Source organism: Triticum aestivum, chromosome 2B, assembly GCF_018294505.1.
Source record: "Triticum aestivum cultivar Chinese Spring chromosome 2B, IWGSC CS RefSeq v2.1, whole genome shotgun sequence".
NCBI classification, from domain to species: Eukaryota; Viridiplantae; Streptophyta; class Magnoliopsida; order Poales; family Poaceae; genus Triticum; species Triticum aestivum.
Window position 1 is genome coordinate 414,423,188 of NC_057798.1, and position 15,049 is coordinate 414,438,236.

General features: G+C 45.9%; 1 protein-coding gene and 1 long non-coding RNA gene across 2 annotated transcripts; both read right to left on the bottom strand.

Moving 5' to 3' along the window:
* Nucleotides 1–2,879: 2,879 nt before the first annotated feature.
* Nucleotides 2,880–6,324, bottom strand: LOC123045224 (uncharacterized). Its single transcript, XR_006421152.1, has 3 exons — nucleotides 4,938–6,324; nucleotides 4,594–4,828; nucleotides 2,880–3,899 (listed from the first exon to the last, which is right to left on the bottom strand). It is a non-coding gene; the product is annotated as an uncharacterized lncRNA (long non-coding RNA).
* A 456-nt stretch (nucleotides 6,325–6,780) lies between these two features.
* On the bottom strand, nucleotides 6,781–14,720 carry LOC123045222 (aspartic proteinase 36). Its single transcript, XM_044468186.1, has 10 exons — nucleotides 14,288–14,720; nucleotides 14,073–14,202; nucleotides 13,703–13,950; nucleotides 12,898–13,122; nucleotides 9,154–9,316; nucleotides 8,996–9,066; nucleotides 8,565–8,655; nucleotides 7,664–7,739; nucleotides 7,518–7,589; nucleotides 6,781–7,060 (listed from the first exon to the last, which is right to left on the bottom strand). Exons 1-10 carry the CDS (start codon nucleotides 14,530–14,532, stop codon nucleotides 6,915–6,917), a joined length of 1,467 nt encoding a protein of 488 aa, XP_044324121.1. The 5' UTR covers nucleotides 14,533–14,720; the 3' UTR covers nucleotides 6,781–6,914.
* Between the last annotated feature and the right edge of the window lie 329 nt (nucleotides 14,721–15,049).

The following is a 15,049-nucleotide window of genomic DNA, read 5'->3' on the forward strand; positions in this document are numbered from 1 at the left end:
CTCCGTGAAGGAGGAGTCCGCATCACCACCACCACCGCGTCGGGCCCCCGCACCTGCCCCGTTCACCATCAGCCCTACGGTCGGCGGCGAGCGCGACCGGCAGTACATCGCCGCGGACATGTGCCGCCGTTATTGGCAGACGAGGACGCCGCTCCCCTGGAGCGACGTGCACCTGCCCAATAACTGGCACTTGTCCGCGGATCGGGTGTAGATCCCGCCGGTACTTGTGAGCGGCCGTGCGCGCAGGGAGGAGATTGAGCGCCGCCGCCACCTTCTCCCCGACGACCTGTACTATGACGCCATGTACGCCCTAGACTCCACCCTCTGGGACACTTGGTTCCAAGACGAGCATGACACGAGGCGCGCCTCGTTCTTCGTCGGCACCTCGTCGGGGTCGCGGCGGCCACGTGACCGCCGCGCAGCACGTGCTCCCCAGGTGCGCGGGCGTACACGGGTGCGCGGCCTCACGCCCACGCCGTCGCCGTCGCTTCACCATCGTCGTCTCCGTCTCCACCACCACCACCTCGCATGACAGCGGAGGAGGAGGCCCGGCTCATGCAGCGTGTCATGGAGGACTCCATGCACACGCACGATGAGCGCCAATGGGAGGGCCTCGAGGAGATGATGGCCCTCTCTGCAGCCAGCGACGTCGCCATCCCCGAGCTGGAGATGGTGAAGGCGAAGGACGTGATGGAGGAGGAGCCGGTGGCCGCGTTCCACCCGGGCCTGGTGGGCCAGCAATGGAGCTGGTCGTGCACGGCTCCGGAGATGGCCGACGCCGTGGGGCGTGAACTGGTGCCCCACGCCGCCGCGGTCACCGGAGCGGAAGGCCTCGCCACGGGAGGAGGTGATGCAGGCACCTCCGGCCTTCCAGCGCGCTCCCGTCTACAACGCACCGCCGTCCCACCTCTGGACGCCGCCAGAGTATGTTGACCTCGTCAGCAACGACGATGACAACGCAGCCACTGAAGACGGCGACGGCCACGGCATCGACGGGCATAGCAGGAGCGCGGGGTGGTGTTTTTTTCTTTATGTTAATTATGGCAATGTGAACTGTGGAACTGGGCCGTTTTGTGGCCGTAAACCCCCTAATTATGTTTATGTTTTTATGTTTGCGTTTATTTTATATTTTTTCGCACTTTTTTTAGTTTTTTGCCTTTTTTAATCATGTCCATCCCGGACATGATTTGCGGTGCGGCCGCGCGTTGGGCGCACCGACAACCCAAACGACCCAACCGGACATGGGTCGCCCCATTGCCGCCCCAAACGGATGAAAACAGGCCAAACCGGACGTCCATTTGGGGTCGTGCGCTGGAGTTGGCCTTACAAGCCCAAGGGCAAAACTAGTCCAGAGAAGTCAACCAAGCAAAAAGCAGAGTTGGACACTAGTTATGCAGAAATCGGGTGTATGCTCAATGTATTTGTATCCTCTTGATGCTTTATTTTAAACTAAAAATACGCCCTTTGTCGAAAAAAGCAGAAACCAAAGCATGAAGGCGGGGCTTAACCCTGTGACCAATAAGACCAAAATCTCTCTTAAACAACACACACCAACCAGGCAAAGGTGTCTGATGCTGAAATATACAAGCGTTGCATTGTTTCCAAACGTTCACAAGTCGCCACCTCAAAGAAACAGGGGCCAGCAAAAGATTGTTTAGCCGAGCAGAACATGGCAGCCATGTCATGATTTTGGGTTCAAGTTATGCCAATGTTGTTCATTTATCAAGGCTGCCTTTGAGGCGAAAATTCGATTCTGAGCCCGAGCTCAGATGATCTCGATATCTCTCCCGTTCACCCACATGTGGACCCGCGTCGTTCAGTGTATTCAACGCTGTATTCGGGAGTATCGATCCAGGAAAATGCGGTAAAGCCGGCGCATTTAATGTGATGGCAGTTGTTACCGTCGTCTCCGGACCAGGAAAATCGGAGCGGCCCAGCCATTTTCCTGTGCCAGACAGACCCGTTTGGAGCGCACGGACGTCGTAACGGCCACCCCGCACGGCCCGTCATTATCATATTTCAATTGACTTATCCACTCGCTCGGAGTTAACAAACTGATACGCGGGCATCTATGTTGAGCGCCTACTCCAACGTGACAACCTGATTTATCGGCTTAATATCTACCCAAAGCCCAAAGAAGACCCAAACATAATTTTGTGCAAGTCTTTTCTTCTTAAGAGAAAAGTAAGTAAAACTGACTTTGCTAAAAAAAATCCTCTAAAACTCTTTTTCTAAAAATGTACCGCTTACCATAGTTATCCAAACAACCACTTAGTTAGACAGAGATCAGCGGTACTGCATCTTCTCCAGTTCTCTTAAAATATTTTTGCTCCATCTGTTCGTAAGCATGATTGGCATGGTTTGCTACTTTCCCTCTTCCATGATACTCCGTAGCAATTAAATGAACCAAACATTTTGAGGGCTCCTCTATTTAAATGATTTTCATAAGAATTTTGAAGGATTAGAATCTTCAGGAATTTTTCCTACGTTCGTTGTTTGATTCATATGACTAATTCTTTTTATAGAATAATGGGCTTTTTGCGTCCTCTTGGTGAATGGCACCTTTTCAACCGAGCCAAAGAAACTCCCAATTATGTTGTGCACCTTACCAACTTACCAAGGTTGACATTGTTTTCCCTTACGGCTTGTTTGGTTATAGGGGAACAAATACTCCAGTGGAAAAAATCCACCCAGGGATTGGATCAGTCCCTTCCAACCACCTTAATCCCTGCCACCCCAAATTTTGTTTGGATGGGGAAAAGGAACATTTTCAGCTGAGTCTATCCTCGTTTGCTTTAGACTAATGACACTTGTGTGGTCAAATGACATTTGACATAGAAACATGGTGGCTGGAAAACTATAAGCAAACGCAGACAACGAAAACTTTAAGCACAATCTCGTTTTGTGCTGTTTTGCCATCCAAACTGATGGCGTATAAGCATCCAAACTGATTGTCCGTGGTCCATATAGACCAAATATAAATTGAGAAAAAAGAGTGAAATAATTGCAAATATAAATAAAAATACACTGATATCTGACAGGACAAAAATGTGGCCTAATGCGACAATACAACCATAGTTCATCGGCTGGAATGCAAGTCATAAAGCATTTCTACACACCGCAATTGCTCGAATGGGAAGCACCATGTGGCAGCACTGATCTCTTCTTTCATCCTCAGCTCATCCAAATCAGTAAAGTTACTATGAATTCATAAAGTTGGAAACAAAAAGGAAACATTGTACTGGAAGAGAAAATTTAGACAATTTGATAATTCCGCAACGGATTAGCGATATGCAAACAACAAGGGTGAATTGCCAATATTAAACTGGAAAGAAGTATGGGATTCTTCATGACTTGTTGAGGTTCAAGAATATGGCAAGCTAATAATGATTAGAGAGGGTGAATCTCGATCCAATTATCCAACATTAAGAAGCAGCAGATTACTCCTAGTTTGATCCACTCTCGTATCCATATTAACGCTAAATGAAAAGTGAATTCCTAATTAAGATATAACAACAGCTGAGAAAGACAAAAAAAAACCATCAAACTGTTCGTCGTCTTCCGTTGTACGCGGGAGGGCGGTGATACAAGAAAGAAGAAAACAACTGACGAGAAATTGAGAATCTGCTGAATCAAGTGCCAGGAAGGCTTCAGCTACTTACAGCAGCAAGGCATTGTTAAGAGGGTTGTGTCTTGTTTATACTTTTCTTGAGCCGAACTAGTTTGCACTTGTGTATAGTTCAAAGTGACACAAAAAGAGATAAAAGATGGAGGCCTTACCAGAGAGCAGGCGACAGTCGTTGTTGCCGGCTGCACCGCGTCTTTGCTCGTCGTAGTCGCTATTCCTCACCACCTCTTGTGCCAGCGCTGAATAGTCTTGTAGTTTAGTAACTTCTGAACTACAATGAGGATGAACCATTAGCAATATTAAGAATGTTCTTGTTACAGATTTACCAATGCCAAATACACAATAAGAAGGAAATAAACGGAAAGACAAGGTTAGAGATGTGTGAGATACAGAAGAAAAATAAGTTACATGCCACAACTGATGTACAAAAATAGTTTCTGGACCCTTCAATACAATTTTGCTCAATGATTGTCTACTGAACTTTTGAATGTCTCCTGACATAGGCAGGCACCTAATAGTGCAGTTTTGCTCAATGCAAGTGTCCCTTCAGTGCAGAGCAGATCTTTCACGATGAAGCCAAATCTAACAGCTATTATCACTTGCTCATGCAAGAAGAAGCAACGACAAAGACATTGAACCACACAGATTTCACACGACCACACTTCTAGTTCAGCGCACGCTGCACACTAACAAGCCGTAACCTGAATTCACAAACAAACACCCATCTAATTATGCACGCTCGAATCAGTGGGACAACAGTAATTTTGATGCGCGGGCTGAACCAAGCTTACATATAAGTAAATCACAACAATAACTAAAATAAACTAGCAATTCCGTTTTGCTTTCGTTCTACAATCATTAAGACAAGTAACTAGCACATCACATAGCACGTAGAACTGGAGGAAACCATCATAGCAGTTGCAAAAAACAAGAACAGCTTAACAAAGCAAGGATGCAGGGTGTACCTTTTTGCCTAAGCCGGAGCCTCGGGTTCACCCTGTCCGTTGATTGAGCAGACCTTGTCGCCATTGATTGCCTGCGGCTCCCCCGCGACTGCGCACCCAACAGTTTTGCCCGCAACCTAAGCAGCCATTTGAGTCCACCTGAGCAGTAGGGGCGACATCAGCTCGCGGGAGCACCGCCAGAGGGACCGGATCAGGATGATCTACACTGTCCGCGAACCCTTCACGGAGCGGAATCCTGCAAGTTAGGCCAGGGGCGCCGGACTCAGCGTCAGTCGTCGGCTGTGTCATAGGGGCACACAAATCCTTGAATTCGCTAGATCTCCAATCGGGCAGGATCCAATTACCTGCCCACTGCATCAAGCAGGAACTCGAGCCTAGCATCTTCCATCGCTCACCGGCCGGGGCTCCCTAAGCTCGCCGTACCGCGCTGGATCTGGGCAAGCCTTTCGCGGTGGCGGCGGGCTTCAAGAACGACCTAGTCAGGAGGATTTGGTGGCTGACCTCTCTCGAGCCGAACCGTACGCACATGACGTCCGGTAGGCGCCGCGGACGGCCGTCACACGTATTGACGAACTGTTCCACGGCTCGGCAAAAAAAGTAAGGTAAACGTTTCCAGCCGGGGCACCGGCGGAAACGCTGCGCCGGTCGCGCGCTGGCTAGGCCCACACATCTATCTTTTTTTAACACAGTCTTATCTCTTAGTCAAGTAGCCATGTCCGTTCCTTCTTCTTCCTTGTAGCAACGCATTTTTCTTCAGCTCGCCTGAACCAGTGCTACCACCGACGACGCAGCCGCAACCAAGCCCCTGCTGACCACCCACCATGGATGAGCGGAGACACCGGCATCGAAGCTCGCCGGCTCGTCAGCGCTGATGCAGCAAATCACAGCCACCATTCTAGCTCAGCGTAGTGACTGTCGCAGGTTGTCGAAACCATGGCCCCAAACGCCATGGTGACCATCGCAGTTCTCCGCACTGACCATCCCAGCTCGTGGTGCGTTGTAGCTGTTCCATATGCTGGTTGTAGCATTTTTCTCTGCGGTTTGTATCTTCCCTTGGTTGTAGTCGTCTACCTTCACCGGCCACAAAATTCAGCGTCGCCCATTGTAGCAAAAATGTTCGTCGGTAGTAGCTTTTTCCATTGCCCGTAGTAGCTTTTTTGCAGGCGGGTTGCAGCTTCCTGCTCGACGCTTGCAGCTGTCTCGCGTCGTCAGTGGTAGCAAATCAATCTGCCGGCAGTAGCTTTTTGGGTTGCAGGTAGTAGCTTTTTTTGTGGGCGGTTGCAACTCCGGGCGCATGAGGTTGTAGCTCCACGCCCCACTCCGCGTTCCAGCTCCCTGACGTGCCGGTTCCAGCAATTGGTGTCGCTGGTTCCAGCAAAATGCCTTGCCGGTCGCAGCAAGACGATGCTGCAGGGTCACGTCGCCCGCCGTTGTCAGCGTTGGAGCATCTCCGCATGGTCTCCGCCCTCGCAGCATCCCGGTGACAGCCGCGACACCTCTGATGGGTGGAGGGTTGCAGCAGTGGACGGCTGCGGGCACGGTGATTTTTGCCCCCATTTTTTGTTGGATCCAGCAGCGCGATTTGCTGCACGAGGGCACACCAGGGGGTACGAGGGCTGCTACCGGCGACGAGCGGCTAGCGGCGACAATGGGGAGCCGGCGCTGCCCGGCAGGGATCGATGGCGCCCCTGCCTTTTTCTTGTTTTCCCCATGCGTGTGGGACTGAGAAGGAAGATATGGAAAGGGAGGAAGATGACACTGAGATCCGACTGTTCATGTTATGTAGATCAAGCGGTTAGCAGTGGACCGGTCGAAAGTTTGGGCCGGCGCACCGGCGCTTATTAGCGCCCAAAAAGTAAACGTTCTGGTCCGCGGCCCATGAAAATCGGCGCGTGGACAGACGCCCAGCCAGACGTTTCGGGCCCACTCTTGCGCACTGTTTCACGCCGTATCCGCGCTGTATCTCTGTTTCCGCTGCTTTTGCGTAGACATGCCAGTGCATGTTTCCGAATCACGAGAGCTGAGCCGACGCCAGCTATTTCGGGTGCAGCTGGGCTCGAGCACCGAATCGCTGCGTCCCTTTGAGGTCCCTTCTCACGAGAGAAAAACAATTCGCATCGCTGAGTTAGCCTTCTTCCATGCGAAAAGTTTCTACAATCAGCGGGGGCCGAGCCGTTTGTCTACAAATGAAATGAAAAGTGGAACCATGCTTTTTCATTCTTTTCCCTTTGTCGGAGAATATACAATCTAAAGCCCTACATTTCCTCTTTGAGAAAAGAACAATCAAATGAATTCCTCAGAGTTTGTGTTGTACATCAGAGTTAGAAAATTAAGTAACTGCACACCATTGTTACTAACAGAACCAGGAACTTTTGCCACTGATGTCTCCATCCCGAGGATATATCGTGCGCATCAACTGTGTATGCTGCCCCTGTCTTGTCATCCTTAACTTTCATGCTAGAGGAGCCTGGAATGGAAGGAAATGTCAACGAATAGACAAGCTAGGGAAGCTGTAAACCAAGATAATGAATTTCAGAATTTAGAACCACACAATGCGTGCAACCTCTAAACAATCTTTTACACAACAACTTTAGTTTAGTTCCAAAGAGTGTCTGTCTGTCTGTCTGATGCAAGATAGAGTCGGTAAATTTTTGTGCAAATTATTCCAGAACTAGTCAAGGCCTTCAGGAACAAAAATGAGACTACAGCTAGCTGTGTACAAAAGCCTGTTAGCTTCAACCTGTAGTAGGATGCTAAAGAAAAAAAAATGTACTACTCAGGTAGCTGAAGTCACATGTATTGAAGGAAATTCAACTAGAAGTTGGTAGTCGGTTTTGCCCAGGTTAGAGTCAACCTATGGTTGAACAACAGCTGCAAGCTAATAATACCAAATGAACCCTAGAATGAGAAGAGCTAGTACTTACAGTTGTAATCGGCCCATCCAACGACTTGGTTTTCCAAGTCATAGACAACCACCTTATTTGAAAGGACCAGATCTGAAACAAACAGACAGTGGCATGAGAAGCATAATTTTTTTTAAAGAAGCCTTCATGCGCAGAGAAGTAATGACCTCCTAGAAGCACCATATCCTTTCCATCCTTTGATTGCAATCCACCATTTTGGAACCCAACACAATACAGGTTATCCTGTACCAAACAGACAGACAATAAAATCACACAAGTGTCATAAGCAGGGGTTCAGAAGACCGTTCACGGGCTGCCCATGACTGGCTGGCCAGGGGCCCTGATATAAGTTTCTGAGTACTGGATTCGTTTGTTCATTGCTTCTTGTTTGATATAAAGAATTAAATGCTCCCTTATTGGCATAATAAATTAATATTAACTCCAAAAAATAACTTAACTAACAGCAAATCCTAGATAAGATTCAGGTTGTCTTTGAATTCAGAGTTGCAAATTCGTGTGGTATGCATCCAATCCATTCCCTCCCTCCCCTGTTCTCCAAAATTCATGTGTCGGTTTCCTGTGTACGAACCAAAGGCATCACATGCAACATTCCCGTGTTTTGAAATCCCGTAGGGATCCACAATACATGAGACCTCAATCCTATGCTTTTTTTTCTTCTATTTTCTACATTTTCTAATCACTGCAACCCAAAGAGGCCCTAAACAACTTAGCACCCAAGCCAGACAGAACCGTGTTATACTACCACATGCCATGCTACAGTGCTGTTCCAACTGACATAGGTCCCTTACTAGGTCATAACTTCAGGGCTGCAAGGGACCCAAGCCATAACTCAGATTAAATTGGAGACATTTAGGGTTCGTTTGCGACTTGCGCATCATTCAGTGTTTCAGCAACTTCTGGAGCACATAATTTGTGACAAAGAAACATGCCAATACGAGGGTTACTTAAGGGTATTGCAAGCTGCAACATGACGAAGTAATGACAATGGGTGAATAAATGTTAATTCTATCATTTAGCTCGAACACCAAGGGTGGAATTTTATATTACCCCATTTTGGAAAAAGTAATCATGTGGATAAACATTCAATCCAAGATCATTCTCAAAACGGAAGATGATTTTTGGAAATCCATCATCTACACTGCAACAAAAATGAAAAAAAAAGTTAGGACCATAATAAGATACTCTTGAGTTTATCATTCATCTCTTTTCCAATTTAATTGAGATCAGAACACGCATGCAGTAATGAGGTGGTTCACTCACAAGTGTAAGTGGGTATTATCAATATATAATATAACTAGATATAAGTTCAGTTAGTTCTACTATTTTAACATATATCAGGGTAGACTCAGTGGGGGACTGGGGGTCTTTCCCTACTGTTCCCGTACAAAAACATACTATAGCAGGGTAGACACAACTGACAGTTAGTCAGTTAGTGCTGTCAATTGTAGCTAGATTCTGTGTTAAAGACTAGAGTATACCTTTCATGATACTGAAAACACAGAAAATCTTGAATACTGCGGAAGGTCATATCCTGATGCTTGGCAAAAATCTACAATTGGCCGAGAAATATAAATAAAGCGAATGAAAGCATTCCTGCATTACAACGGAAAAACAGGGAGAATGCCTTCTGGCATACCTTAGCCATTACTTCCTTGTAAACCAGCTCCGGAAGATATGTCAAGGTTGTACCGCTATCAACGATGGTACCTTTTTTGTCACCCGTTTCAAAAATATGTGATGGAAGCTGTAGAGCAGTACCACCAACATCAATTGACTTCAGATTCACATTGTAGTGCGGCCTGAGTGGTACAATCATGATAAGGTGTTAAGACTGTCAAGATAGAATAGAGAACATCGGAAAAACAATCTCAGAAGAAAAAGAAGAAACACAAACACACTGAGAATACTGGCAACGGCCAAATTTCAGAAAGTTCTGTGCCTTCTTCTTTGAAATTAAAATGTGAACTTTAAGGAAAACAAAGTTACAAAATGCTTTCCTACAAATGTTCAAACCCATGCCATCATCCCAAGTTCCCAACTCTAGAGATCTACCACCAGGGAAATTGCACGATCCCTTGCAGTTCTAGTTTTATTGACACTAACATCAAAATTCGAAAATTTTGGCTGATTTTTCGCACTAACCAGGCGTCCGAATTTACCAATCACTAGCTGAGAAAAAATTCCCTGCATTACATATGAAGTGCAAAAAATACAATATCTGCCAGAAAACATGTATGTTCGCTTAATTTGGCCATAGGGCGACAGGTAAGAGCCTATTTATTCAAAGATGACAATGAAGCATCAAGTTAAATAGATCAAAGGGAACAATGTGAAGAGAAAAGGCTACTGGCCTGATGACACGAGTGCAGCATATGTTGATTTGTATTGTATCATGACATAAACCTGCCACAGAGATAGCCCACTTCTCTACCCCACAGATATTCCAACCGAATTCACCTTTTCCTTCTACATAAAATTTTATTACCAAGGATTTGTTCCATGTCTTATTCTGTTGCATCTATTAGTTTCATGCTAATTAAACTGTTGGGCCAGTGAACTAAAACTAAAAAGAACTCCTGGACAAGCGATTTTTAAAATCGGGTCAGTAACTAACCATGTTAAACTTAATGCCAGTTGGACAAATCGGTCACATGATTTGATCTAAAACCCTTCTCTGGCATGTTGTAGAACAAGTACAACTGCTGCAGGTACGAGTTCCACCTACCAAGGGCATCTCCAGTTCTCATTGCTCAAGGGAAGCTGGGACTACACCAAGAAAGCCATAGTCAAAATTCACATGCCACAATGCTTAAATCTCCCTTGGAGCATAGGGTGAGTCCCACTGGAGGAAAAACAGCAGCTCGTCCACCCAACAATTGTCTTCTTCCTAGATCACCAATTCCATTCCTGCTCCTCCTGAAACGCACCCAAATCAGACTCACCGTATCCTCCTTCCCCTCTGCTCCACAAGTCACCGCCAATCAGGCATCAAGACCGCATCTTCTCCTTCCTCAACAAGACCAGAGTTTGACAGGAGTGGAAGAAAGCCGAGCTTTGCATGCATAGCCCTCGTCTCCACGCACCCAATGTCTCAAAAACACCAGTCCGTCTCCACTCAACCCATGCATGACCCGGGCAGAGAATCTCTGGTGTCATGCGACGCTACAGGATTCGCGTCCAAACTCCAGGCCTCTTTGAGCAGCACACGCTGGCATCCCCATCGTCATCTCCAAGCGCATGTCACCTCCCTATCTCAAGCCGCAGGCTGCCACAGTGCCCCTCCAGCAGCATAGGCTGATTCCGAGCCCCAGGCGGCCAGAATCACATCCCCACCAAGTGAGCAGCCGCAACAAATGGTGATTGAGCAGCATGCAACAGAGCCTTGCCCGAGGTTGCTGCCTTCTCTGTTCCCATCATGGAGATACCCAGGCTTCGGAGGTTTTAGAGATGGAAGGAGAGAAGAATCGTTTTATGCACAGGCTGATTCCCATCATGAGGCTAAGGACGGCCTTAATATTTTGGCACAAAATGTATATGGCCAACCTTAAGTCCCGTATATGACACCTCTTATTTGTGATTAAAGATGCCCTAATCCTGCAGATATTTTCTCTTCCTTTTTCTTCATTTTTTGCTTCAGGCACCAGTTTTGGGACATCCAAACCAGGGTGACCAGCAAAAATGGGTGTATAACATAACAGTCAACCTTCAGTTCTAAATTTCCATTCCAATTGCTATTTTCATCCATTTTTAGGAACTGCATGCATTAACCAACTCAGCATCTCGATCAGCTTGATTTAAACTCTTGGAACTGTTTTTTCCACAAAATTCAAATTAAAGCTCAGGCATTTTTCCACATTCCCTCTGATAGCCTGATGTGCGACATCATACAATAGTTAGGTATAAAATTTACACACTGATGGATCAAGTACAGGTTAACCTTGTATGTAAATTTTGATAAGGCGCCAAAAATCTGGCAGTTCATATATACGAGCACTAATCAGACATAGCATAACATTCTAGAGCACAATCATGAATATTAATGCCTAGCATTTAACTTTCGACACTCAAAGCTTCGTAGCAGAAAGCATCCTAAACCATAATCACAACATTTACTGCCGATCAGGTTTCGGTCTTTTAGAGAGGCATGAACTCTACGACTGGTGCCAAGCTATTGGATAATGCTTTTTTAGGAGTTTCCGGATTACACATTAAAGCATCTCAACGGGAATCAGGAGTAGGGTCCAAGTCATCCATGTCAGTACTTCGTTATTTATATGGACCAGAAAAAAGCAAACGGAGGCAGACCTTATCTCTTTCTAGCACTAACTAGAGTTATTCACCTTCGTTGAATTCGTTAATGTTCAGCTCATTATAATTATGTTCAAGGGAAAAAACGACAGTCAACTGAATCAAATTGAGCTGAGTCACATACATAAAACTCAAATAACTGGCTTGAAATCAGCTCAGGTAAATGGGCAACTCGTCAAAAAATAAGTACATGTACAGATGAACAAAATTTATTAATTAATGGCCATGAACACTTATAAACAGTTGCCAAAATCATTAAGCATTATCTTCATAGAAGAATGGACCAGACCTCCAAGTTACAGTCGTAAAACACATTATTGACATCAACCAAATTCCAAAAGGCTCATCATCAGTGTGATACATATCTTTAAGTTTAATTCGGACTTCAGAGCCTTTAGGAAAATAAGAGTGGTTATGCATTTGTTTCATATCATGAAGGTTTGGATGAAGTAACTGGCCGATGAAATGTAGCCGAAGTTTTTTAATAGTCAATCTGAAAAAGGAAAAATAAATTTCCGAAAAGAGGTTTTTTTTATGGTCAAACTGAAAAGGGGTTCAGTTCCTCTTTTTTTTTTACTGATTTCTCGACTTCTCTATATATTCTACTCCCTCCGTTCCATAATTCTTGTTGTGGTTTTAGTACAAATTGAACTAAAACCATGACAAGATTTATGGAACAGAGGGAGTAATTAAGTTGCTGACATGGCAATGTGCTGAATATAGAAGTGGTGCCACATGTCATTTCAGTCAGCACAAAACTGCTTGGGACAGGCTAAGGGAATAATGCCAATTGATTCAAGAGTTCAAGATTAAAAAGAACAGGTTTCAGAGTTCAAGGTTGAAGCAGACTTTTGTGTTCAAAAAGATAACAAAACAGGAATTGAAGTCGTCAATTTTTGTGTACTTATTTCTTTGTTCCTAATATAGAATTGTGATGATCTCTCCTAAAGCAAGTGTTATTATTTATTCATTTGCAATAAACTGGAGCATCTATTAGAGGACAGCTGTTGAAAAATCCCTATCAGTATAAGACAGATAGAATAATAACTTTATGGTGATAAGATGAACATACATATTGGGTATCAATGGTGTTGATTTTATTTTTGGCTGTACAACTTCTCCGATAGCAAAGATTCCACCTCCAGTTATGGTATCCAAACAATGAGAAAATATCTTCTTCACTTTTCCTGCAGCAGCTAGCTGTGATAGCATTGATGTATTTGATTGGCCAAACCCAATAATTCCATCAAGGGCCTGGTTTGTATTTCCTAAATCCCCACCTTGCTGAGCACCACACCTACAAAGAACAGAAGGTCCATTTATCCACATTAAATTCTTGAGCTCGATGTACTTGCTGCCAAAATTTCACATAATTAGGTTAGTCTGTTACTGTCATGTTAATTACTTGATTGTTGGTGCCTACTACATTGCAGTATTTTCTGACAAAAGTATGTTATAATATTCCAAACAAACAGCAGAATTTGATTCCTTACTTAACAGCTACCTATTCATCAATATACTAATGCCACAAGTGCATAACCAAGGCAGAGGACAAAGAATCCAGCTTAAACATCTCAAAGAGAAGAAAATATATTCAGCTACATAGTAACAGAAAAGAAAAACATTATGTAGGTTTGGCAGATGGGCAAGAATTATGTAAACATTTTCAGAAAATAGTATATAAAATGCTGCCCAAAGTATAATATAAGCGTTACGTAACAGACACTAACTATTACAAATTCAAATGCAAAGGTGATTAATCACGCCATTTTACAATAAAACAATTAGAGCAGCGTTTCAACCGATGATAGCTGATCCAATGTATGTCATCCAATAATAGCTTTTAAATCTACATAAATCAAAAAAAAAAAACTCACCCGAATGTGACACTGCCATTGCCATGCCGTGTTTGCCCATCCCCAGCGACTTGATTATACTGCAGCAAGTCACTGACGAAATAGCCCGTGGTGGTGCTACCGTCACCATACATGACACTGTACTCGCAAGGCAAGCTCGCAGTGCACCCTGGTAGCTTGCCCCCGTATGTGGCGGCACAGAACGGTTGGTCGCATGATACCGTGCTCCCACTAGATGATCCCTTGGGGTCATACAGCATCAGGTCTATCTGCACCCAAACGTTCACCCCAAAAATCATCGTCATATTAATTCAGAAACATGATACCAACAGAAACCGAGACCTCTAAATTTTCACTAGATAAACATAGGCAGGCAAACTGAGAGACCGACCCCGAGGCCGCTCTTGTGGGGGCATTTGTCGCAGGTGATGCAATTGACCCAGAGGATGTCGCTGCCGGTGTCCACCTGCACGTGGAACGGCTTGGGCGGCGTCCCGATCTCGATTTTCGTATAGTACAGCCTGCGGACGAGCCCCCCGTCAGACCAGACCTAACGAAACCAACCAGCACCGGAACCAACAAGCGCGGATCAGAGGATGGAAGTACCCGGTGTCGGTGGGGAGGCCAAGGCCGCCGAGGGGCACGTCGACGGCGTCGAGGAGACGGCCCCGGCGGCCGATGTCGTGGGCGAGGTGGGCGGTTATGTTACCGCCTTCCTCGCCGGCAGCTCGCCGGAACTTGCGGTGCACCTGGAAGACGCCGGTGGCCGCGGCGGCGTGGGAGGAGGCCAGCGCGAGCAGTGCGGCGAGGAGGAGGGCGGCAACGGCCTGAGCGGCGGGCGGCGGAGCCATTATTCGCGTCTCGGCGCGTTGTGTGTCTCCGGGTGGGATTGCTCCCGTGTAGTGGCGATTGTTATTCGTGTCCTCCTCCCTCCCCTCCCCCTCCCCTCCCCTTCCCTCCCCCTCCTCGTCGGCTCCTCCTCCCCAAGGCCGCGGGGGCAAGGCAAGCACAAAACGTTGGGAGGAGGAAACGGGAAGGAATTTTGGGAGTGCCCACGGGCGGACGGACATATAACCCGTTTTTGCGCTCAAAAAAGGGTGCGAACTAGCGGTTTCTGCGGGGGCTAATCTTTTGCTTACCTAGACTAGACACTTTTTTTGATTGCGTCGTCAGTGTTGCGATTTGGTGGGAGATGGTAAAACTGGTTAGCATAAATAACATTTAATTCTACTAGTTATTATACTTTGGTGTAGACTAATTACTAGTATGAAGTTGTAATTCATTATTAGTTACTGCATTTCAAACACAGTTTAAAATTTCCACACACATGCAGGAACAATAAAACACAAACATACGCAACTAAAGAGG

Excerpts from the sequence above, each read along its gene's own strand:
- LOC123045222 (XM_044468186.1), bottom strand. The coding sequence starts at position 14,532 with ATGGCTCCGCCGCCCGCCGCTCAGGCCGTTGCCGCCCTCCTCCTCGCC. Across the intron at positions 14,203-14,287 it reads GGCCTCCCCACCGACACCGG|GCTGTACTATACGAAAATCG; the intron begins GTACTTCCATCC and ends GCTCGTCCGCAG. Across the intron at positions 7,061-7,517 it reads TGGATGGGCCGATTACAACT|GCTCCTCTAGCATGAAAGTT; the intron begins GTAAGTACTAGC and ends CTTCCATTCCAG.